The sequence below is a fragment of the Ovis aries genome, chromosome 10 (assembly GCF_016772045.2).
Source record: "Ovis aries strain OAR_USU_Benz2616 breed Rambouillet chromosome 10, ARS-UI_Ramb_v3.0, whole genome shotgun sequence".
In the NCBI taxonomy this organism is placed as follows: Eukaryota; Metazoa; Chordata; class Mammalia; order Artiodactyla; family Bovidae; genus Ovis; species Ovis aries.
The window spans coordinates 19,100,348-19,123,694 of NC_056063.1; the positions used below are offsets into that span (position 1 = coordinate 19,100,348).

A 23,347-nucleotide genomic window follows, 5' to 3' on the forward strand; every position below is an offset into this window, starting at 1 on the left:
AAACAAGTGAATACAGTCATGCACCAAGTATTTTAATAGAAGGATATACAAAGTGCTGTCTCTAATACAGGAATTACCTAACTGTGCTTTAGGGTGGTCAGCTTGTTGAAGGATGAGTAGTGTTTCTTGAAGAGAGAAGTACTTCCTCATAGGAAAACGTCAGCAGAAGTCAAGTGTGAATCAGATTGTGCTGGAGAATAGTAAATAAATCAGAGGCCAGGAAATGAAAATGAAACTTCTGACTATGGAATATTAGATTGAACGGAATAGAGCAGACAGATAGCTGAAAAGCTATAGGGTGGTCAGTATAGGAAAATATGGAAAGTAAGAGGCAGGCAGGTGTCCAGCATCAGTTCAGGAGAAATCTTATAAACAGTGTGTCCTGTGTATGTTCTTTCTCTGTCCTGTAAATTTGTGCGTTTCTCCTACGCTAGAGAGCATATCCTTAAAGCAACAGATCTGCACTGATAAAAATAATAAAAAACTGTTCACTCATTATTGTGTTTCCTTTAAAATATATGTAGATATTACTAATAAATAATTATGCCCTGACATTTGGATAAAGTTAGGCACTTTTATGTAGTAGTTCAGATTCCAAGGTGGTAAATGTTCATTTGAAATTGCTTCACTTTAAATAGTTAGCTAACAAGTTTTAAGTCCACTGCACTGGGAGTTTACCTTAAGGGAAAGTTTGTTTGAATGGTCTTGTAAAATGAAGTAACTTTTCAGTAACAACGATAATCTCTTATTGTACTTTTAAAGAAATAAATCTGTGTTGGACTAAATGATATCTCGGGTTTCCTTAGCTCTGACTTTCCCCAGGCTGTATGCCCTGTTTGTTTAGAGGTATTCATGTCAGGCTTGCTGATTTCTGTTATCTGTCTATGCATCTTGGTCCTTCTCTTTCCTTCTCATTCCAGAGATGTCTTTTTCTTCTGTCTTGCTTTTTTTTGAAAATTATTTCTTTCTTTAAGAAAATAATTTTATATTTGATACTCTTAAATTTTATCTGTTTTCTTCCATAACTTCACCAAGCCACTGTATTTTTTTTTAATTATTATTTCTTAGGAAATTTAAGAAATGTTAAGTGTTAATCACATTTTTCTAGATTTTTCTAGTCTTCATTAGTATATATACTAAGCATGGTTGTAACTTTAATCAGGGACATTTTCATTACACTTCTTTATGTTACATTTATGTAACATTTTTTATTAGTATTTGCATGTGTCATCACGTTGTTAAGTCGCTAAGTTGTATCTGACTCTTTCAACCCCATGGACTGTAGCCCTCCACGCTCCTCTGTCCATGGGGTTTCCCAGGTAAGAATACTGGAGTAGGTTGCCATTTCCTACTCCAGGGGATCTTCCCAACCCAGGAATTGAACCCACATCTCTTGCGTTGGCAGGTGGATTTGTTACCCCTGAGCTACCCGGGAAGCCCATGTATCATCATCGCCTACTTGTAAGAGTAATTTAAGAGTCTCCGTGATATGGCATTATTTATAGTCATTGTCAACTTTAATCTGCCCTTTGGTGGTAGCCATCTTATCCAAAACATATGTTTAAAGAACATGTTTTATCTGTTATTCAGGAAGTAATATAAATATTAGTAGTATGAGTATTTAAGTTCAGAATGCATAATGCTCAATAGCTGTATGTGTCTCTGTTCAAAATGCTAAGAAAGCTAGAAGTTAACTATTGGCAAATATTCAGGCAATTCCTTTTATCAGTTGTCCACTCATCCCCTGTTGACAGTATTAACGGAAATCAGGCATTAAAAGCATTTTCTGTAAAGAATGACAAAAGAAAACTGCCTGGCTGATCTGTCCTGCGAATTGAGTGAGGTCTAAAGGATGGCAGCATGGATACGAGGATGTAAGAAATGAAAGAAGCTGAGTGGAGAAGAGAACCTATTCAGTAATTTTACAGAGTGTAGTGTAACTGTCAGATCTGAACTCTTTTTTTTTAGAGGGGTTAGGAATTGGAAGGTCAGCAGTGCAGTGTCTTGTTTTTATTCCCTTACTTTTGGCTTAAGTCTGATCTCCAGAAAAGTGAAGTAATTAATTTTTTCAACAAATGTGTAGTCCCCATTTTCCTTCCCTATTAAATAGCATACATCTACTCTCTAACTTGCAACATTTAATATCTTGATATGCAGATTTGATCTGCTGTTCTTATAATTAATACTTCTTCCCCTCATTTTAAGGTTATTCTGGTACAAGTTAACCCAGGGGAAGCATTTACAATAAGAAGAGAAGATGGACAGTTTCAGTGTATTACAGGTAAGAATGGTAATTTATTATCTTTTGAGACAAGACTAAAGTTTATGGTAACATAAAAGTGTTCTATGTTTGTGGTTTCTTCCTTTCTTTCTGACTGCCACCACACCAAGGCATGAACTTCGCATACTTTATGGCTTAACTATTGTAGTAGCATCCTAATTAGTCTCTTTCCCAGGGTTTCTTGGTTAATATACTATAATGTTGTTCATGTCAGTCTCCTGCTCAGAAATCTTCGGTGAATCCAGTTCAGTTTCTTTAGTCTTTTTGAAAGATCATTTCATCATTCTCGCTTGCTTTTTTCCCACTTTCCTTTGAATACTATTTTCCTTTAGTCTTGCTAAGTTGGCTTATCTGCTCTCTCTGAACCCTTTTTATTTGAATACTTTCTGTACTGTTCTTCTTATCTACAGTTTACCCATATCACCACTACCTCCAGCCTATCCAAGTGCTTCCAGACTGAGCTCAGATCTTATCTTTAAAAGGTTTTTTTTATAAAGACCCATCATTATGTGTACTCATGTACTGGTTGGATGAATAACTACATAATTCTTGTGTAGTAAAAGAATTTTGGTTGTGTAAATTCCAGCATTCATTCCAACTAAAGAGTCCTTGATTCCAAAGTAACCTGTTAATTAAACTAAAATCTTAGTTAATTTTGGAAGTGAGTGCTCTGAATGAGAGTCCTAAATTTAACAAGTATACCTATGCAGAGGCACATTTCAAAGAGTAATCAAGCTAATGAATAGTTATTGCTCCTAATAGACCTGTATAAATAGGATGCCCACTAGCTAATTTACTAATTCAAATTCCTAATGAAATAAACACTTGTAAGAGAAATTTCCACTAAACTTCAAAACTTACAGAAATAATGATACTGTCTTTAGCTTGGTACATAAAACCTTACTTAATAAAAATGTTCAAGGAGTAATAGCTTCCTTCTGTTTTGATTTCTTAACAACAAAAACTGTGTCATTTTTACTTTTGATTCTCTGTGCTAAAATAATGCCTTTTGCTTAGTAGGTGTGCTGTTGATATTTATTAAAACTAACTGCTAAAATATTTTTAAGTATATTGGTATGCTTGTTTGCCTTGGTAACTACTATGTACTGAAAATATATTTTTATACTCAGAGGTATTTTAGTGCCTTAGAGTTTTCAATATGAGCACCAATTAAGATTGCATGGTAATATGGAAATTTTAATATAAAAATATAAATGTAGTGAGCCATAAGTAATGCCTAGATGTCAATCATTTAGCCAAATCCTGGATTTCTGGCTATTTTTTTATGATTTGACTCTCACATGTAAAAAAAAAATGTTAAAGTAAATTCAAGTTTGTTGAAAGCAGTAGCTCACCTTACCTCGAGAAGTCATGAACTAATCGACAGTTCCCCAGTGTGTTGATTCCACGCCCCTTGACCCGCTACAGTTAGTGTGCCATTGATACTACCTCTGCCTCTAAATCTTCCTGCTTTCCTTTTTGTTTCCAGGTAGCTCTGACCAGCTTCTCAGTGGTTACTGATGTGTGTTTCACCATTGTTGCTGCTGGTGTCACTTTCTAGTCTGCCAGTGGGAGGTTATTGGACCCTTGGTGCTTCCACTGTCATCTAACTCAGAGAGCGACCAGCACTGTTGCTCCTGGGGCGGTTATTGTCAGCACCTCTGTTCCTGTTTGTCTTCCCTTTACTGCTGCTGCTCTTTATTACTGCTTTTCTGCTCTCACATTATCTTCTCATACACCTGATCTTGACTCTCCCTGCCTTTATAGGGGCTTCTGAAGTTAGGGAAGGTTTGTCCCCGCTAGTAAGTACAACTCTGTTCTCCATGTGTTTGGGGATCATGGTGAGGATAAGCACACACAGCTCTTCATATTTGCCATCTCCTTTGCGGAGCATTTTGTTAGTAAGTCTCTCCTAAACTGAGCCACATGACATTTAGGTCCTTAGTAAAACAACATTTTGTTAAATACTTACAAGCTCTGTATCCCAGTTATCCCAACTCTGTTACCCTAGAGTGAGTTCTCTGCACTCCAAATGTTAGCACTTCCGGCCTCTGTGTTCTAGTCTGAATCCTTGTACTCGTTAGGTCTGTTCAGAATGCTTTTGTCTTTATAGTTTTACCTATGCTAGTAGTAGCTCATAAATGAAAGCATATACAGAATTTTCTGTTTGGCTTCTTTTCACTTAGTATAACAAGTTTGAGGTCCATCCATGTTTTCATGTGTCATTAGTTCGCTCATTTTTAATTGCTGAGTTGTGTTACATTGTGTGAACACCCCCATATTGTGTCTGTTAAATCATTTCTTGAGGGACCTTTGAGTTGTTTCCAGATTTTGGCTAACATAAATTAAATGGTTGCAAATATTCGTGTTTTAAAAAAGAGCCATTTTCTCCCAGGATGTCTTTGTTGGGGATGGGAGAGGAAGATTTCATCCAACTAGGACCCCTAGTGACCTGCTGTGATATCCTAGAATCTCTGAGACGTGTACAAACTACACCTTAGGCCCCATGAATCTTGTTAGATATATCAGATCTTTGATATTAAAAATGTCTGAAATTTATTAGAAGTTAAATGTCTGTTTTATATATCACGGTCACTGTATTGTTTGCTATAATTACTATAACTTGCAGAATGAAATATAATTTTCTTACTAAATTCACAATAAAACTTTAAAGAAATATTAATAACGAAATGTATGAATAACTTAATGGTGTATTTTTAAAGGTACAAGTCTGGGAGTAGGTCAGCCTGGGTTCTGAGACTAGTGGGTGGGAGTTAAAGGAAAACAAATTTAGCTTAATATGAGGAACAACTTTGTAATAAACAGAGCTGTCAGAGAGACTCAGGAGCAATCAGTTTCCCATCTGCCTTTGTAGGTGGTAATGCATGTACTGAGTCTTCACTTGATGGTGCCATTAGCAGGTTTAATTTCTCTTCAATGGATGGTTGGAGTTAATGCCTTTTAAGGTTCTTCACAAGTCTAAAATGTTCTGATTCTGTATCCTTCAGTAGATTACTTAAATTCTGCCCATTATTTTGCACATCTGTGAAATGAGGATGCGCTAGTGTGAATTAGATTCAACAATTTTCTACCAACTCTCAATTTTTTAGATATTCATAATTATGGTAATATCTTATGCCATATCTTAAATTTATTTTAATAATAAGTAGATCAGGCTTCAGCAATAGGTGAACTGTGAACTTCCTGATGTTCAAGCTGGTTCTAGAAGCGGCAGAGGAACCAGAGATCAAATTGCCAACATCCGCTGGATCATTGAAAAAGCAAGGGAGTTCCAAAAAAACATCTATTTCTGCTTTATTGACTATGCCAAAGCCTTTGACTGTGTGGATCACAATAAACTGTGGAAAATTCTGAAAGAGATGGGAATACCCGACCACCTGACCTGCCTCTTGAGAAACCTATATGCAGGTCAGGAAACAACAGTTAGAGCTGGACATGGGACAACAGACTGGTTCCAGATAGGAAAAGCAGTACGTCAAGGTACATCATGAGAAACACTGGGCTGGAAGAAACACAAGCTGGAATCAAGATTGCCGGGAAAAAATATCAATAACCTCAGATATGCAGATGACACCACCTTTATGGCAGAAAGTGAAGAGGAACTAAAAAGCCTCTTGATGAAAGTGAAAGAGGAGAGTGAAAAAGTTGGCTTAAAGCTCAACATTCAGAAAACTAAGATCATGGCATCCGGTCCCATCACTTCATGGCCAATAGACGTGGAAACAGTGTCAGACTTTATTTTTTTGGCTCCAAAATCACTGCAATTGGTGACTGCAGCCATGAAAATAAAAGATGCTTACTCCTTGGAAGAAAAGTTATGACCAACCTAGATAGCATATTGAAAAGCAGAGACATTACTTTGCCAACAAAGGTCCTTCTAGTCAAGGCTATGATTTTTCCAGTGGTCATATATGGATGTGAGAGTTGGACTGTGAAGAAGGCTGAGCACTGAAGAATTGATGCTTTTGAACTGTGGTGTTGGAGAAGACTCTTGAGAGTCCCTTGGACTGCAAAGAGATCCAACCAGTCCATTCTAAAGGAGATCAGGCCTGGATGTTCATTGGCAGGACTTATTGAAGCTGAAACTCCAGTACTTTGGCCACCTCATGCAAAGAGTTGAAAAGACTCATTGGAAGACTCTGATGCTGGGAGGGATTGGAAGCAGGAGAACGGGATGACAGAGGATGAGATGGCCGGATGGCGTCAACGACTCGATGGATGTGAGTTTGAGTGAACTCCGGGAGTTGGTAATGGACAGGGGGACCTGGTGTGCTGTGGTTCATGGGGTCGCAAAGGGTCGGACACGACTGAGCGACTGAACTGAACTGGACTGAGATCAGTATTCCGAGAATTTTTTTAAAGACCACTGATAATCTTTGAACTAAGGACTTTTTTTTTTTTACTACAGATATGACTGAACTAAATGAAGTTCTTTAAGGTATATGGAAATTATAATTAACTCAAGTCCAAACCATATGTAGTAGTCTTTTCCCCATATGACTAGCTATTATATTTTTTTCATAATTTAATAAACTAAATCATGGAGAAGGCAATGGCAACCCACTCCAGCATTCTTGCCTGGAAAATCCCAGGGACGGGGGAGCCTGGTGGGCTGCCGTCTATGGGGTCGCACAGAGTCAGACACGACTGAAGTGACTTAGCAGCAGCAGCAGCATACATTACTTAGGAAAGCTTAACTACCCTTAGGAAATACTCTAAAAGCATAAGTAACTATGTGGTGGAAATCCATTATTTAAAAATTTGCCCTCTACATTTTTCCTTCTAAAATGAAAACATCAGTTTCTCTAGAGAGGCTCAAAAGACTCATTTTGAAATATTAATGAGTCTTGTTTTTGAAAATGAAACATAATGGATCATCCATTCATAAATTCAGCCCATTTTAGGTTAAGTGAATGATTCATCTTGAGTACTTTGTGTAATAGTCCCAGATTGTCCCTAAATGCTATTAAATGTTACCTTTCAAGACAAACTGTGTTATATATGACTTAGTTAAGAGAAAACTGCAATGTTTATGCTAAAAAGGAAAATTCAGGCAAATTAAGTTGTCTTCAATTCTTTATGTTCCTAACGAATAAAATATCATTGTTGTTCTCTTGAAAATAGGAAATCTCAACCAGTTCAGTGAGTTCTGTTTTTTTCTAAGTGATAAAAATCTCAAACAATTTTTAATGAGTGGTGATGGTAAAAGCAATGTAAGATCTAGAAATATAATTGTGTAAAATAGCTAACAAGGAAATGAGAATCTTAGTCCTAGAGCCGTAAGAATCTCAATTCCGCCACAGCCTCATGAGATTGGAAAAGGCCTCCAGCCTCCAAATGAGAACACACCCTAGCCAGTACTTTGATTTTTCACTTTGTGAGACCCTGAGTAGAAAACCCAGTTTATACAACACTAGGATTTATGAACTACAGAACTGTGGGCTAATAAATGGGTGTTTCTTAAAACCACTAAGTCTGTGCAAATGTTAACAAAGCAATAGAAAACTATGACAATTATAACATGAACATTTTTTCTCTCATGTGTCATGTTCAGAGGTCTGTTAGTACTTCTATGGAGTTCTTTGCCCCATAGGTAGTAAAGGAATTCAGGTTACTTCCATCCTGATCTGCCATCCCTAGAATATTACACTCGTCTGCATGAGCCGTGGTGGCTCACCACCAATGTTCATGTCCCAGACAGAATGGAAAAGAGGAAGAGAAGAAGAGATAAAAGATATGCCCTCTTTCTTTAAGGACATACTTTGGAGATTATACAGGTAACTTGTGCTCACTGGCCATAGCTTAGCTGATCACTTCTAACTAAATAAGAAAACTAAAAGTTGCCTTTGGATGAGGTGCCCATGGATCCAGCTAACATTCAGAAGATTATTACTATGGAAGAAGTGAAGAACAAATACCAGAAAATAACTGATAGATGCCACAGGCTATTTTAAATAATAATAATAATTGAAAATCTTCAAAGATCTTCTAAAAATAATTACAGTGTTTGCTTATGGAGTGGTGGTGCATAAAATTGGGAACAGGGATGAAGGGGAAGTTTTTCTTCTCTTCTTTTTTATACTTTCTCGTTTTTGAATCTTGTAAAATATAAGAGTTGTATATAAGAACCGCCCGCCTTTCTTTTTACCCAAAAGATACTTGTCTACCTTCCCTCAGCCACATTTTACCTGTCCCAATGTGATTAGTATTTCTCCACTGTTCCTCCTTGTCCCTCTTGAGATTTTCATCATTTGGAGTGGAGGCCATGTCAAATATATATATATATGTATGTATGTATGTATATACATTGCATATACATATATATATATATATACCTGAAGTATATAAGGTATTTTTAAGTATTTGATACATTCTGATGTATTTTACAGTAATAGGAAAAGGTCATTCTACTCTGTTGTCATTGCACATGCACAATATTTTAACTACTTTATAGGCCATATCAGTATTTATTTTGTGAGTTTTTAATTATAGCAGAGCCTTACTACCATTTATAAAGTTGAAAGCATGGAATAGTACATTCTGGGTTTGAAATATCTATTTTGCCAGTTGACTGTCTAATAAGTTGAGTACTGTTTGTATGCAGCAGCTCCTTCCGAAATGAGGAAACCAAGGCTGATGATACTGTAATTTAACAAATGAATCTGACTAGCCATATAAATTGGGGAAAGTGAAAATGTTAGTCGCTCGGTTGTGTCCCCAACTCTTTGCAACCCCATGGACTGTGGCCGCCAGGCTCATCTGTCTATGGAATTCTCCAGGCCGGAATACTGGAGTGGGGTTGCCATTCCCTTTCCAGGGGATCTTCCTCCCCCAGAGATTGAACTCGGATCTCCTGTATTGCAGGCAGATTCTTGACCATCTGAGCCACCAGGAAAGCCCTTGATAAACTGGGGAAATTTCCACAAATAGCCACATTAGAGAGCTATACTTTCTAACTGGGTTTGATTAAAACTTGTCACAGAAATCTGTGTAAGTATGTATTATACCTAATTGAGTAGTTTCATGCCCTTTTGAGCACGTTACTGTGAAAGTCGCTCAGTCATGTCCAACTCTTTGCAACCTCATGGGCTATAGAGTCCATGGAATTCTCCAGGCCAGAATACTGGAGTGGGTAGCCTTTCCCTTCTCCAGGGGATCTTCCCAACCCAGGGATTGAACCCAGGTCTCCTGCATTGCAGGCAGATTCTTTACCAGCAGAGCCACCAGGGAAGTCTTTTAATAAGCACATTAGTCCCACATTGATTTGGATTCAAATTTCTTTACAGAAGTGTTATTTTCCATATTTGTTTCTGTAACTACAAGTTTGGCCTTCCTAAAGCATGACTTTTTTTATTACTATGCTAAAAACAAACTAAAAAACCTTGCCTTCTTTCATTTCACACAGCATAGGACTCTTAGCCTCATTTTCTAGGCACTCCATCAACTCATTCCAGTCTTTCTTTCTAGTTTTAGTTTCAGAAATTTCTACTCCAGATATACCAGAATTAGTAGATACTCCAGTTTCTACACCTGGAGGAGAGCATGGCCACCCATTCCAGTATTCTTGCCCGGAGAATCCCCATGGACAGAGGAGCCTGGTGGACTTCAGTCCATGGGGTCGCAAAGAGTTGGACATGACTGAAGGACTAAGCACAGCACCAGTCCCCATATATTTCTTACAGAGACCCCTCTCTTACCTTTGTTTACATTGCCCCTTCATTAAAAATTACACAAGAGTATGCATTCACATGTGTACACACAAGAGCTTTCTGAATTTTTGCAATTCTTCAAAACGCAGTACAAACTAGTTCCCCATCCCTTGAGATTTTTTCTGACCACCCCAGGGTTAAAAAGTGCTTCTCCGTTTCCTTTGGCATTCATTGTCTGGCCTTTATCTCTAACTTGGCATATGTCTTTTATTGGTTTATATGTCACTTACTGGTTTTTCTCTTTTTTCTATTTTAGAGTCCACCACTAATAATGTAATTGAGTTCTCATTGTCTGACAGCATTGTGGTGTGTACAATTAATCTTACTTAAACCTTAACAGAGTGAGAAACTTGAGGTTCATTAAAGTCTCATAGATAGTTACTGAAAGATCTGGGACTCAAAGGAAGGTCTTTCTGACTGTAAAGATTATAATTTTTATCCCTCCACCAAGGGATCAGACTCAACAGGGAGGTTTAAACATGCAGGTGTCTAGACCCACATTAGCCTTTCTCAAATGAGTATGGTACAGACCATATTGTGTCTAGATCTCCTTTCCTTCTCCATTAGCACCTGGAACTGTCCCTTGCATTTATAGAAACTCCAAATGTTAATTGACTTACTTTAGGAATAAGCAACAAGTTGTCTTTATTTCAGCACTTATTTTTAACTGCAAAACCAGTGCTTTATAGAACTGCAAATAATGGGGAAAAGGGCAGAAAGTAACTTATAATTTAATTAGCATGTATGATACTGTCTAATGGTTATTGAACAATTACTGTAGCAGTTACTTTTGTAAACATTCTGAATGTAATTAATCTATTTAATTCTCGTATCACCCCTGTGAGATAGCTATTACTGTCTTCATTTTATGGACAAAGAAAACTGAGACCTAGGTTAATAACTTGCCCAGTTTCGGGTGACTGAACAGCTGAGCTGGGACCTGAACTCTGGTAGTCTGGCTGCAAAATCCACGCTTTACAGCCATTTCTCAAACATAAGTATCTGAGATGGCATTCTACTCATGACTTAACAATAGTTAGCTTCTCTCAACCACATACTTTTTTCCAAAATATTTTCACATATTTACTACAGGTCATTCAAAATTCTATTCTAGAAATGGGAGTGTGTTATTTCAAAAGATCCAAAACCAAATTACTATACCCTAAGAACTCTTGCCTGGAAAATCCATGGACAGAGGAGCCTGGTAGGCTGCAGTCCATGGGGTCGCTAAGAGTCGGATACGACTGAGCGAATTCAAACGCTCTAAATGTTAGAATTTGAAAAGGTTCTTTGCTCATTTATACTTGAGAAACATCTTAATTTTTATTACCCTAAAATAATGGGGATGGTCTACAGGAAGATTTGTATCTTTCGATTCTACCTCCTCATCACTTGGGGAAGAAATTTTCATCAGTTGGATTTAAGTGTTTTTGCTAAAGATGATATTATTAGAGTGTTAATTAAGCAGTCTAACTTAGTACGGCATAAGGTATATGCCTTAAACTTTAACCTGGGGCAAGGTGTTCTTGTTAAAATATTTTCTGATTAACTGAAAACCAGAAAATCTTTTTCCGAATCATGTAACTGAAAATATTTACAAAATAAACACTTAAATTTAGCCTTAGTGAACAGAATGTACTGAACATAATTTAGAATCTTCCTGTGCCCTAAATCATTATAAGCATTAAAACTGATTGTTATGGTGGTATAGTGCAGATTGTTTAGAAGATTGAGTTGCTGAGTAAATTGCTGAGTCTAGATTAGGATATTAGGTTTCATTAAAAACCCATTCTTTTATTTAGCAAATTATTATGAACTCGATATGAACAGTCACTATTCCAAAACTCTGAGGATTTACTGGTGAGTAAGATAGACCCTATCCCTGCCCTTCACAAAGTTTGTGATCTCGTAGGGAAGATTGTCAGTAACATGAGAAAAGGAAGAAAACAGGAAGGGTGCTATAGAAGCTCTGGTAGGAACATCCAAACCAGGCCAGGGACTAGGAAAGATGTCCTGGAGGACACACAAAGGATAAGCTCTGGTTTTACTTTTTATTTCCCCCAAATGGAAGATTAAAAAGATTATTAATTAGTAGTTTTGTTCAATCAGGGCTTGAATCTTGAAGTCTCTTTATTGATTATAAATTACTGAGGGTATCAACATAATTAGCTTTTTTGTAATAAGGAAAAATATTACTTTTAATGCGTATATATGCATCACAACTAATTTGAGCACATTTCCTTCAAGTGCCTGCCCCTATGTGGTAAGATTATAGGAATCTCTTTCCTTCTTTATGTTTTCTGTACAACTTGATAATTTTAATCAATATTAATTGCTTAAATAAATGTTGTAACTCTTCTAAAATTTAGTCCTGATTTTATTTTATAAAATTTAGAGTTTGAGTTTTTTTTAAGCTGAGACCCTGAGCTTATTAAGGAAAATGGTGGACCATTTTGGTGCAGATAAGTGATTTTTTAACTAGTGAAAGCTAAAAATATGGGACATACCAAGCTTACAAGTATATAATATTAATAATAGTCTGACAATTTTTGAAATCAAGGGGGTGGAAAAAAGAAATGTGTAAATTTGATACCATAATTTAGAACTGGCTTAAAGAATTCTGACATTAAAATGGACAGATATGAACCCAGGGAAAAACCATTAGATGTTGAGGACTTTTGTCAGCCCCAAAAAAATACCAGTGTAAGTAAGCTAGTCCGTATTTATGAAAGAAGTGTTTGTTTGGATCCCCTCTATTTAACCAAATCATTCTGTGAAGGGATACTAGAAAAGAAATAAGTATTTACTACAAACCTACTTTGTGCTTTGCATTCTTTTTCTTAACCTTATGTCAGAATGTCTAGAAAGATCACTTTCCTTATTAAAAATAAAGACCAGACTCTCTAAAGTTAGTATCACTGGAAGGATCTCCTGGTGAGAAGAGCAACTGAATACAAACTGATACAGAGAGTTATCTTATTTTAGCCCTGTAGTGACTGCAACCACGAATTTGAACTCAGGGAAGTGTTAATTAAGCAGTCTAACTTAGGCATAAACATTTCTGTTTTTTTCCCCCCAAAGTGTAGCTGGGGCAACACAAGGCTACAATCTTCCATGAACATTTATATAAAGTTATAAAGAGACTACCATGAATTAATTATATAATCTGACTTATATATCCTTTTACCTATTGCAAAGACTGTCCCAGGGAAAAAAAGATCTTTTCTGGTTCCTTTCTTTATATGGCAACAATATTGAATGTGATTTTTAGTACCTACCTAGATAATAAAGGGCTGAAAAAAATCATTCTTTCACAGTTCTTATCTTCCTGTGTCACAGCAGCTAACACGAGCATAATTTCATATCTAGTACAGACCCTTCTTATCTTTATAAAAGTATGACTTTGCCTCTGACTGTGGTTGTGGTGTTACATTAAGGCACATCCGAACACGCTCCCATTAACCATAAGAGTCAGGCCACAACATAATAAAGGTGGTGGTAGAAGTTTTCCTTGCATGTCTGTTTTAGTTTCTCTAAGGTTCCAGAGGCAAAGTTACTGTCTGCCAGAGTCATAATTTTAACATAGGACTCTGATCTCAAAATATGTGCAGTAACATTATTTAAGGATGTTGATTCACTTTTAGAAGGTGAACTTTAGTCAAATCCCATTCCCATTATTTATGGATCAGCAAAGTTCTCTTGTCTTTGACATCCTCTTCTGCTTCATTTTATCATATAATCCCTCAATTTTTTGGAAAAACCATTACAGTGAAAGATCATATTTAAAAATTTTACTTTATTTTTAGTCTTAATATGTTGGAATTTCTCCCCATCCTGTACTCAGTCTCCCATGCTTGGGTGTTGCCGGAACACAGAAGACATGATACCTAAAAGTGTATGCATACTCTCTTCCTGGAAAGAGAATTTGCCCCAGTCTGTAACTGTTCTGAAGGATGACTCATTCTTGACAGCCATTTGAAAGACTTAGACCCTGCCTCACAGCACAGTGGGGAAGAAAGGCAAGTAATCTACAGTTAAAACTGAGAGAGTGATATGTACTGTGATGGAATTAAGTGTGCCCAGATGTATGTGGGAGGCCAGAGGAGACATACCTAACCCAGCTAGGAATATTTGTTGAGTACAGTCCAAAGGGTTGCACAGAGTTGGACATGACTGAGCGGCTGGGCACACAGATGTGCTGGAAAAAGCTTCCCAGGTGGCACAATGGTAAAGAATCTACCAGTGCAGGAGACGCAAGAGATGCAGGTTTGATCCCTGGGTAGGGAAGATCTCCTGGAGGAGGAAACGGCAACCTGCTCCAGTATTCTTGCCTGGAAAATTCCATGGACAGGGGAGCCTGGTGGGCTACAGTCTTTAGGGCCCCAAAGAATCAGACACGACTGAGTGACTGAGGACACAGACACGCACGTGCAGGAAAAGGTGATGGTTAAAGAAATAGTTGTTTAGCCAAGAGGAAAAATAAGCGAGAAATATCTTAGAAGTAGAAGGAATAGCATGTGCAAATGCATAGCACAGAGAAATTAGAGGAGACTGAAAAGGTATGAATAAAGAAATATAATGGAAAACAGAATACACTGAGGAGTATCTGAAAATGAGACTGAAAATGGAAACATAGGTGCTCAGTCAACCCAGAAGTCAAACCCACGTCTCTTGCATTTCCTGCATTGGCAGGTAATTCTTGACCAATGCGCCACCTGGGAAGCCCCATAGGGTGTGTTACAAATACCTTTATAGCATGCTAAACAGTTCAAGTGTTCCCTGAAAAAGAACAAAGAGCCACTGAAGGATTCACTTGAAGCAGGAAAATAGCAACAACAAAAGCAAATAAGTAATAAGGATAATAAGACCTGGGCACTCAGTGTGGAGGGTAAGAAGAAACTAGAATGATTTACAGATTTCATAGTCAGTTGAGCGTAAAGATAAATGACAGTATCTTTCGCTGTGCTGCAACATATACAAGGAAGAGAAAAAAAATTGGTTTGGGTAGAAGGATAGAGACGATTAATTTATTACTGAGCATGTTAGGTTCAAAATGCTTTTTGGTTTTATAGCTCTTTCTCATAAGAAAGGTTTGTAATGTGTCTTAGGGCTCTCCAGGAAGTCCCAGTTTGATAACTGCTGGTAAGGGTGTGTTAATAAGAATATAAATACAAACTCTGAGATTTGATAACTTGAAAAACAAATTCTCTTTGATATAGCTAATAGCTATTTCACTTCTAGTAATTTATCCTGTTGACATACTGATACATCTATGAATTATGTTTGTGCAGAGATGTTCATTACACCATTGTTTGTAACAGCAAAATGTTGAAAATAAGTTGAGTATCAATAGGGAAATAGTTAAATTATGGGACATTGTTATGGTGGAGTACTATGCAGCCATTAAGAGATTGGAGCAGCCTGTGCATGTACTCACATGGAAAGCTCTCTAAGCAAACTATATTATTAAGGTGCAGAACAATGTGTGTAGTATACTGTCACCTGTGTTTTTAAAAGAGTAGACACATAATTGCTTTTGTATGCATTAAATACCTCTATTAAGATTTATACACTCGAAACTAGCACAGCATGGTTAATCGACTATACAGCAATAAACGCAACACTAACACAACATTGTGAATCAGTTATACTCCAGTAAATACTAAAACAACAACAACAACTCACCAGGCTTTTTTACGTTCTCATAAAAAGCACCATTAGTTGAGGGAACAACATGAAAACAGGTGCCTGAAAGCTTGGGAAAGACGTGGTTTCATGTTAGCCTGATTATGTCAAACAGTGATAGAAGGAAACACCTCCAGCTCTCATCTCCTTCCGGCCTTCCAGTTCTCCTGGGAAGTGATAGTCCTTGAGTAGAATGTGAGAAATGAGAAGGAAGGGTGATGCTTTAAGTGTAGAGACCAAGTTCCTTTTCAGAAGAACCTGAACGTCCTGTGGCACATCTCCAGGGATAGGTTCTGTTCCTGTTACAGGAGATGAAATCTCTGATTCCAGGTGGGTACGCGTAATTCAAAGAGAAGGGATTTTGAAACCTGATACATGGTTATTCTTAATAAGCTATCTTTTCCAATCCATCTGTAACCATAAGAAATTAATATTTTGATGCCAATAAAACTAAAAACAGTAACTGCTCAAAGAGGACGGTGACGGTGGGAAGAAAACTGAGGGAGCAGCAAACGCTGAGGCATCGGAGTAGTGCTCCAGATCTAAATCTGACTATTGTTTGCTAAGCATACATTACATAAAATACTTAATCAGTGCTGGTGGTGTAGTCTTCAGAAGATGGGTCCAAAGAGCCTGGCTGCGGAGGCCATTTTCCAGATAACTCATGTGGCTGGCGGAGCCTTAACATATGTTTTAAAGGTCCAGACCTTAAACCACAGAAGCTGTGAAGAAACATAAAGATAAATATAGAGTCTATATGTGGAAAATCTATAATTAAAATAAAGTTAAACTGTTGTATAAAAAGGACCTAACACAAGCCTCTTCATCAGCAGCAGTACTGATTTAATCCAGTCTGTACATGTTGGATGATGGGTCTGCCCTGCCATGCAGGCACTTTTTTTTTTTTAACCTCTGTGGCCTTAATGTTTGATCCTGACGGGATTTGCGTCACTGATCCATATCACTGCCTGTGTGATGTCAGCATGTGGGTGTACAGTTAGTGAGACCTAGTTAACCGCATGTGCTGTAGTAAATCCCAAGCACCATTTCCTACTAGAATAACAAAGAATGATTTGTGGTTGTTCACATTGGACTGGTACTAAAAATAGTAATGTTTACAATCTGCTGCATCCACGCACATTAATATCAGAGCCTTTGTAGCTTTCTAAACAAGAGCCCTAAAAATAACTCTTGTTTAGAAGCAGGTGCTTTCTTGGTAAACATATCTACTGTTTTCTATCTATATACAGCTTGATTTAGTGCTAAAGATAGATTCTAACCGTAGTATGATAGTCATTCTTCATCCTTTTCCTACTTGATATGCTTGTCATTGATACATCTAAATGCTTAGCAAGTCTGATTATAGAAATTTCTAGTTACCTGTACACAGATAAATGAAATTACCCATAATTCTAAATCATCCATAGACCCCTGATTTTAATAGTCTACTTCATCCAGACTTAAAAAGGAATAATAAATTTTCAAGGAAAAGAAAGTCCCCTAAAGCAGTGAATAATAATTACCTTGATCTTTTTTCTTTAATCTCCTACTTCATTCTTTTTCCCAAATTACAGTTGTCACACACTTCTAATGCCCAGGATTAGTGTTAGAGTCCATACTTTCAAGGACCTTTCAGATACACTAATAAAAATATATGATTAAAAAAAAATACATACAATCAAATTACAATAGACTAACTCATTTCAGTTCCAAGACTATATAGGCTTGTGCTGATTACCAGCCTCATATAAATAAAAATTATCAGGTGTTTTGTAACCTGAACAAATAAGCATCGCTTATTAATAGGGTGACCTTATGTCCCATTTTGTCTAGGACAATCCCAGTTTATTCCTCTCATCTTGATATCTGACTGGTTTAACATTTGTTCCAGACTTTTCATTTTTTAACAGTATAATTAATAGTTCCATTAAAATAAGCTCTGATGTATTGATCAGCCTTCATTTCGTGTTGCTAGTTTCTGCCATGATCTCCTCTAAGCAGCTTGTCTATCTCTTGTTTTTACTTTAACCTGTGATTATACTTAAAGGCAACTAGAATAAACCGTTTCTCTTTTCCTGACCCCTGTCAGAAGCAAGTCAAGCATGGCAGTTAAGGTACTTAGCAGTAGAGCAGAATGTTCTTTGATAAGGAGGGCTAAGGGCAGAACTCTTTCCAGTCTCCTGCCGGTGGCCACGGCAGTATGTGATGCTCATGCCCCTGATGGCCACTTGGTGTCACCAGGCCTCCAGTAACCCTCTGTGAACATTTGAGGCAGTGTTGAGAAAATAAAAACCAGGAGCCTTTTGTTTGTTAAAATTGTCATATAATCAGGTACAAAAGGGAAAATGAAAAATGTATTCACCACTGCAAAATGTTTTCCTGTAATTGTGGTGTTCTCAATGCATTCTCTCTCTTTATTTCTGTGGAAAAATTGATGCACATTGTTAAATTAACATATCTTTAGAAAACATGAAATAAATTTAACTTTTATTTTTCTATTGTAACTGAAAAGTCCTCGAAAATATGGATCCTAACACTAACCTTGGGCATTAGAAGTGTCGCAGCTGTGGAAATAGTTGAGGATAGTGAGGGGATAGAGCTGAATCTTGTTAGGAGGGTACTGAAGACAGACCCTGTCTTCCCAGGTGGCGCTAATGGTAAACCAGATAGGAAATGAAGTATGTCAAGGCTGTATACTGTCACCCTGCTTATTTAACTTGCATGCAGAGTACATCATGAGAAACAATGGGCTGGAAGAAGCACAAGCTGGAATGAAGATTGCCAGGAGAAATATCAATAACCTCAAATATGCAGATAACACCACCCTTATGGCAGAAAGTGAAGAACTAAAGAGCCCCTTGATGAAAGTGAAAGAGGAGAGTGAAAAAGTTGGCTTAAAGCTCAACATTCAGAAAACGAAGATCATGGCATCCGGTCCCATCACTTCATGGCAGATAGACGGGGAAACAGTGGCTGACTTTATTTTGAGGGGCTCCAAAATCACTGTAGATGGTGATTGCAGCCGTGAAATTAAAAGATGCTTACTCCTTGGAAGAAAAGTTATGATCAACCTAGATAGCATATTCAAAAGCAGAGACATTATTTTGTCAACAAAGGTCTGTCTAGTCAAGGCTGTGGTTTTTCCAGTGGTCATGTATGGATGTGAGAATTGGACTGTAAAGAAAGCTGAGTGCCAAAGAATTGATGCTTTTGAACTGTGGTGTTGGAGAAGACTCTTGAGAGTCCCTTGAACTGCAAGGAGAGCCAACCAATCCATCCTAAAGGAGATCAGTCTGGGTGTTCATTGGCAGGACTGATGTTGAAGCTGAAACTCCAATACTTTGGCCACCTGATGGGAAGAACTGACTCATTTGAAAAGACTCTGATGCTGGGAAAGATTGAAGGCAGGAGGAGAAGGGGATGACAGAGGATGAGATGGTTGGATGGCATCACAGACTCAATGGACATGAGTTTGGGTAGACTCCGGGAGTTGGTGATGGACAGGGAGGCCTGGTGTGCTGCAGTTCATGGGGTCGCAAAGAGTTGGACACTACTGAGCGACTGAACTGAACTGAACTGAAGCAGACCCCAGTAGAGGAGGAAGTAGAGATCAGCTCAAGACTAGAAAGGGGGGGAGATAGCTTTAATCCAGTGTGAAAGGACAATGATTCTTCTGAAAAGAGAAGAGTTTGTAAACAACATTGAAAGAGTTCAATTTTATGCTGAGATACGTAGTTGAGGTTGAATTGGGGGATATCCTTAAAGAGTGGTGGGGATCTCTGATAATCCCTGTAGAAAACAGGATATAAGTTTATTATCCAGGAATAAATTCCTGAAAGGATTCCTGGGCGGTGCTCATGGCTGAGTTAAGGTTGGATATAATTAAATTCATAAACATGCCAATCCACATAACATTTGATTTCTACAGTTCAGGTCTATGAGAAGATAATTAAATCTGATTTGTTAGAATTGGTATTTTTAGTGAAGGCAAGGTAAAAGGAAGACATGGATGGGAAAAAAGATCAGGCTATGAAGACACAGGTGGATCAGGAGAAACAGGAGATCACTATGAGGAAGACCTAATGTCGCAGAAGAAAGAACTAGTGAGATGCTAGATACAGTGACCGGAGATTTAAACATGAGAGCTTTAACATTTCAAAGACGAGATTCTGTAGTGGAATTCTGAGTGATAAATTCTAAGATATATCACTGAACATGCTTTACTAAAAACAATAGAAGAGTTCAAGAAAGGTATGTTAGGTTTTCTTGGACACGGAAGTCGTCTTGCTGATAGGCAAGAGCTGGGAAAAACACTGTGAACATGGTGCTGAAGCTCTCAATAAATGATGGCAGTGAGAAGGGGCAGAGGGTGCTGTATCACCATGCATTACTATGGCGTGATCTCGAGGAACAAGAAGCTGAAGCATGAAACAGCAACAGTAGTGGCGCTGAGAAGCAGCCCTTCGGGTGTCTGGAGCCTGCCTCAGGAGAGAATGAGAAGCTGCTGCTCCCAGCAGCTATTGGAAGAGCTGTCCTGGAGGCGAGCTGGGTTTCATTTAAAGAAAGCCCATCAGCAGGTGTTCTGTGAAAAGGTTGAGGATCTAGGGGAATTTATAACAAGGAAAATGTTCCAGTGAGCACAATGGGAAGAAATGAGAAGATCATCCGTTAAAGAAAGTCAAGAAATGGAAACACAGCTGTGTGAGAACATGAGCCAAAATGAGGAAGTGGGCTGCTGGGACTTGCTTTTTGTTTAGGGGCTAAAGATCAGAGGCATGGTTGGATTTACTGGGAGCCTGAATCCAACATTTATGAGAAGATTCTGTTGAGACCAGGAGACTTTTAGGTATTAAGCTATGCTCCTCAGGGCAGCTTTGCCTTTTAGTGAGACTTAGAAGGTAACAATTACCCTTCCTCACTAGTGAGAATGATACTTCAGTGTCTTATCTCCTCTGAAATGTCTGGCATGTATTTATTGAAACCTCCAGGTTATCCCTTGCCAGTTCTTCTCCAGCTTTTTGGAAGACCAAGTCTTTGAACATGGTTTATATATGTTTAAAATATTGCCTTATTGTTAAAATAATCCTGGCTTTGCCTCATTGTGTGCTCTTGGCAAGTTACTTTATTGCATTCTGCTTCAATTCCCTTACCTATAAGCGATGCCTATTTCAGTTATTTCGAGGATTGAGTTAACACATGTAAAACATTGAATAGTACCCTGTCCATTACTTTCTCAGATATGTGTGTGTGTGTGTGTGTGTGTGTGTGTGTGTGCGTGCGCAGTCATGTTTGACTGTGACCCTGTGGATTGTAGCCCGTCAGGCTCCTCTGTCCATGGAATTTTCCAGGCAAGAATACTGGAGCAGGTTGCCATTTCCTACTTCAGGGTGTCTTCCTGACCCAGGGATTGAACCCATGTCTCATTTGTCTCCTGCATTGGCAGGCAGATTTTTTATCACTGAGCCACGTGGGAAGCCCCATAGTGACCATTCTTATAATAATAACTATCATTTATTGAGTGGTGGCAGCCAGTGTACTTGGTACTTTAAATTTATCTAGTTTGATTCTCACAACAATGCTATGAAGTTGATTGTTTTAACCATTTTATAGAAGGAAACTGAGTCACAGAAGAGCAGTAAATTGCCTTGCTAATAAATATTGATGCTGTTGTTAAAACTTACATCTTTTAATACGAAAATGCACTTTCTTTCCACTGCTCAATTTATTACAAATCACATTCATTATCATTACCTGTATATTTGTATTAGCTATAAATAAATGTCCTTAACTACACAGCACCATAAAGTAATGAAAAGCCCTCCAAAGTTCTTACAGTCTTATTACCCTCTCTTATAACTGAACATTTAGTCTTCTTCCTGGTCTCTACACCTGCTTGAGTAAAGTACTTTAAGCCCCAATCATGACCTGTCTTTTCAGATTTCATGAGCATGAGTGAGAATACCATCTACCCAGTATCTGTATTAGTGTCCAGGTTAAACCTTTAGAAACAAGAAAAAATCAGATGAAAAGAAAGTAAAACCAGTAATAATACAAAAAAAAAGGTAGTGTTTATTAACTTGAGATGTTAAATGCCTGTCTGAAATAGAAATCCCATGCTTAAAGAACAAGTTGATGAAGCCTGTATTCTGTAGATAATTCTTTTGTGTACTGTGGGCTTTCCTTAAGGGTTGCCCACAATACACAAAAGAATTTTAAGGGATGAGTATGGAGAGTGCATCAAGTTACACAAGGACATTTCAGAGTGAGGCTTCTAAATTAGTGTTATATGTGTCCTAAAATTTATAAATGAAAAGCAGCCGGCTGGGGTAATAAAATTTGAATTAGTAGATAGTATGTAGGGCTTCCCAGGTGGCTCTAATGGTAAAGAACCCATCTGCCAATGCAGGTAGACTAATGAGACGCTAGTTCGATCCCTGGGTCGGGAGGATCCCTGGGAGAAGGACGTGGCGACCCACTCCAGTATTCTTGCCTTTAGAATCCCATGGACAGAGGAGCAGAACAGGCTGCAATCCATAGGGTCGCAGAGTCGGACATGGCTGAAGCGATTTAGCACACAGGCCTATTAGTTATCAGAGGAAAATGAGAACAAACCCTAACCCCAAAGGGAGTTTTTTTATATCAGATATCTATGTTTCCATGAATATCTTGATGAGCTTTTGAGCTGGTTCATAAAGGAGTCTGAAAATTTTCAAATCCAGGGCAGAATCAGTAGAAATCTTTTAATCATTTACTGTACGCCAAACACTGCCAGCAGGAACGCTTGCTTTTTTTTCCCCTTCCCTTTCCGCGGGTCACTGCAGGTCACGTGGTTAGTATCACGTGACTCGGTCAAAGGATCTTTTCCTCGTAGCTTTGCTTAAAAAAAAAAAAAAAGGCAGCAACCGCGGTTCTCCAATTAAAGCTGCTAACGTGTACTACGCTGTTTCCTTGTTGGATTTTCTTGTTCTCTGCTACTGTAAAAACAAAATGAGTGGTAAGATTGACTGGTTTTGAACATTCTGCTTTTATTTTAAAACGTAGCAAGTATTGTATTACTCTAAAGTCATGCCGTGTGTTTTTTCAATAGATGCCAGATCTGTCGCTGTAAAAATTTTACATTGTGGCCATGTAGTTATAAAAAGATTAGACTCTGTTTAGAGTTGGGTTGATTTTATATTCCACAGAATATTCCTTTCCAGAGCCTTTACTAGGATTTTCTTTTTACAACTAAAATCTGCAAACTGGCATCAGATTATTTGGAAGCCATTGTGAAAGCTTGCTTGTAAGGAGAATGTGTGGCACGTCAGCAGCCCGTTGCCTGTTACGAATTTGAACCCAGACAGATCTCTCGTTTTGTTTTGTTTTTTAATCAGATGTCTGCTCATATCTGCTAATAAAGAAAAAATTTAAAAAGAGTTGACATTTTACTAGATGAAATACCGTCTTTACTGAATCATTGATGGCAATTTTTAAGGAATTTAGGCTTCTCAGATTTCTTAAGGCAATTGGTAAATAGAGCTGTTTACTCTTATGCAAGATTTTAGAAAAGGAAATATGCCCTTAAAAATCTAGGTATATGATTTGTGGTAGATTTTGCTCAAATCGTATATATTATTAAGGAGTTAGCTGGTGGATCTACAGTGGTTCAGAT

General features: G+C 37.8%; 1 protein-coding gene across 9 annotated transcripts in view; it reads left to right on the forward strand.

Moving 5' to 3' along the window:
• The window catches only part of FNDC3A (fibronectin type III domain containing 3A), a 114,315-nt gene that overhangs the window by 39,814 nt on the left and 51,154 nt on the right, over positions 1-23,347 (forward strand). For 7 of the 9 annotated variants that reach the window (XM_042254706.1, XM_060394335.1, XM_042254707.2 and 4 more), the window contains one exon: positions 2,206-2,281. In XM_042254706.1, coding sequence (XP_042110640.1) covers positions 2,206-2,281 — 76 coding nt within the window. Of the gene's footprint in view, positions 1-1,405; positions 1,462-2,205; positions 2,282-3,770; positions 22,691-23,347 lie in introns of all 9 variants that reach the window. The other 2 variants (XM_060394336.1, XM_042254708.2) reach the window with 2 other exon arrangements.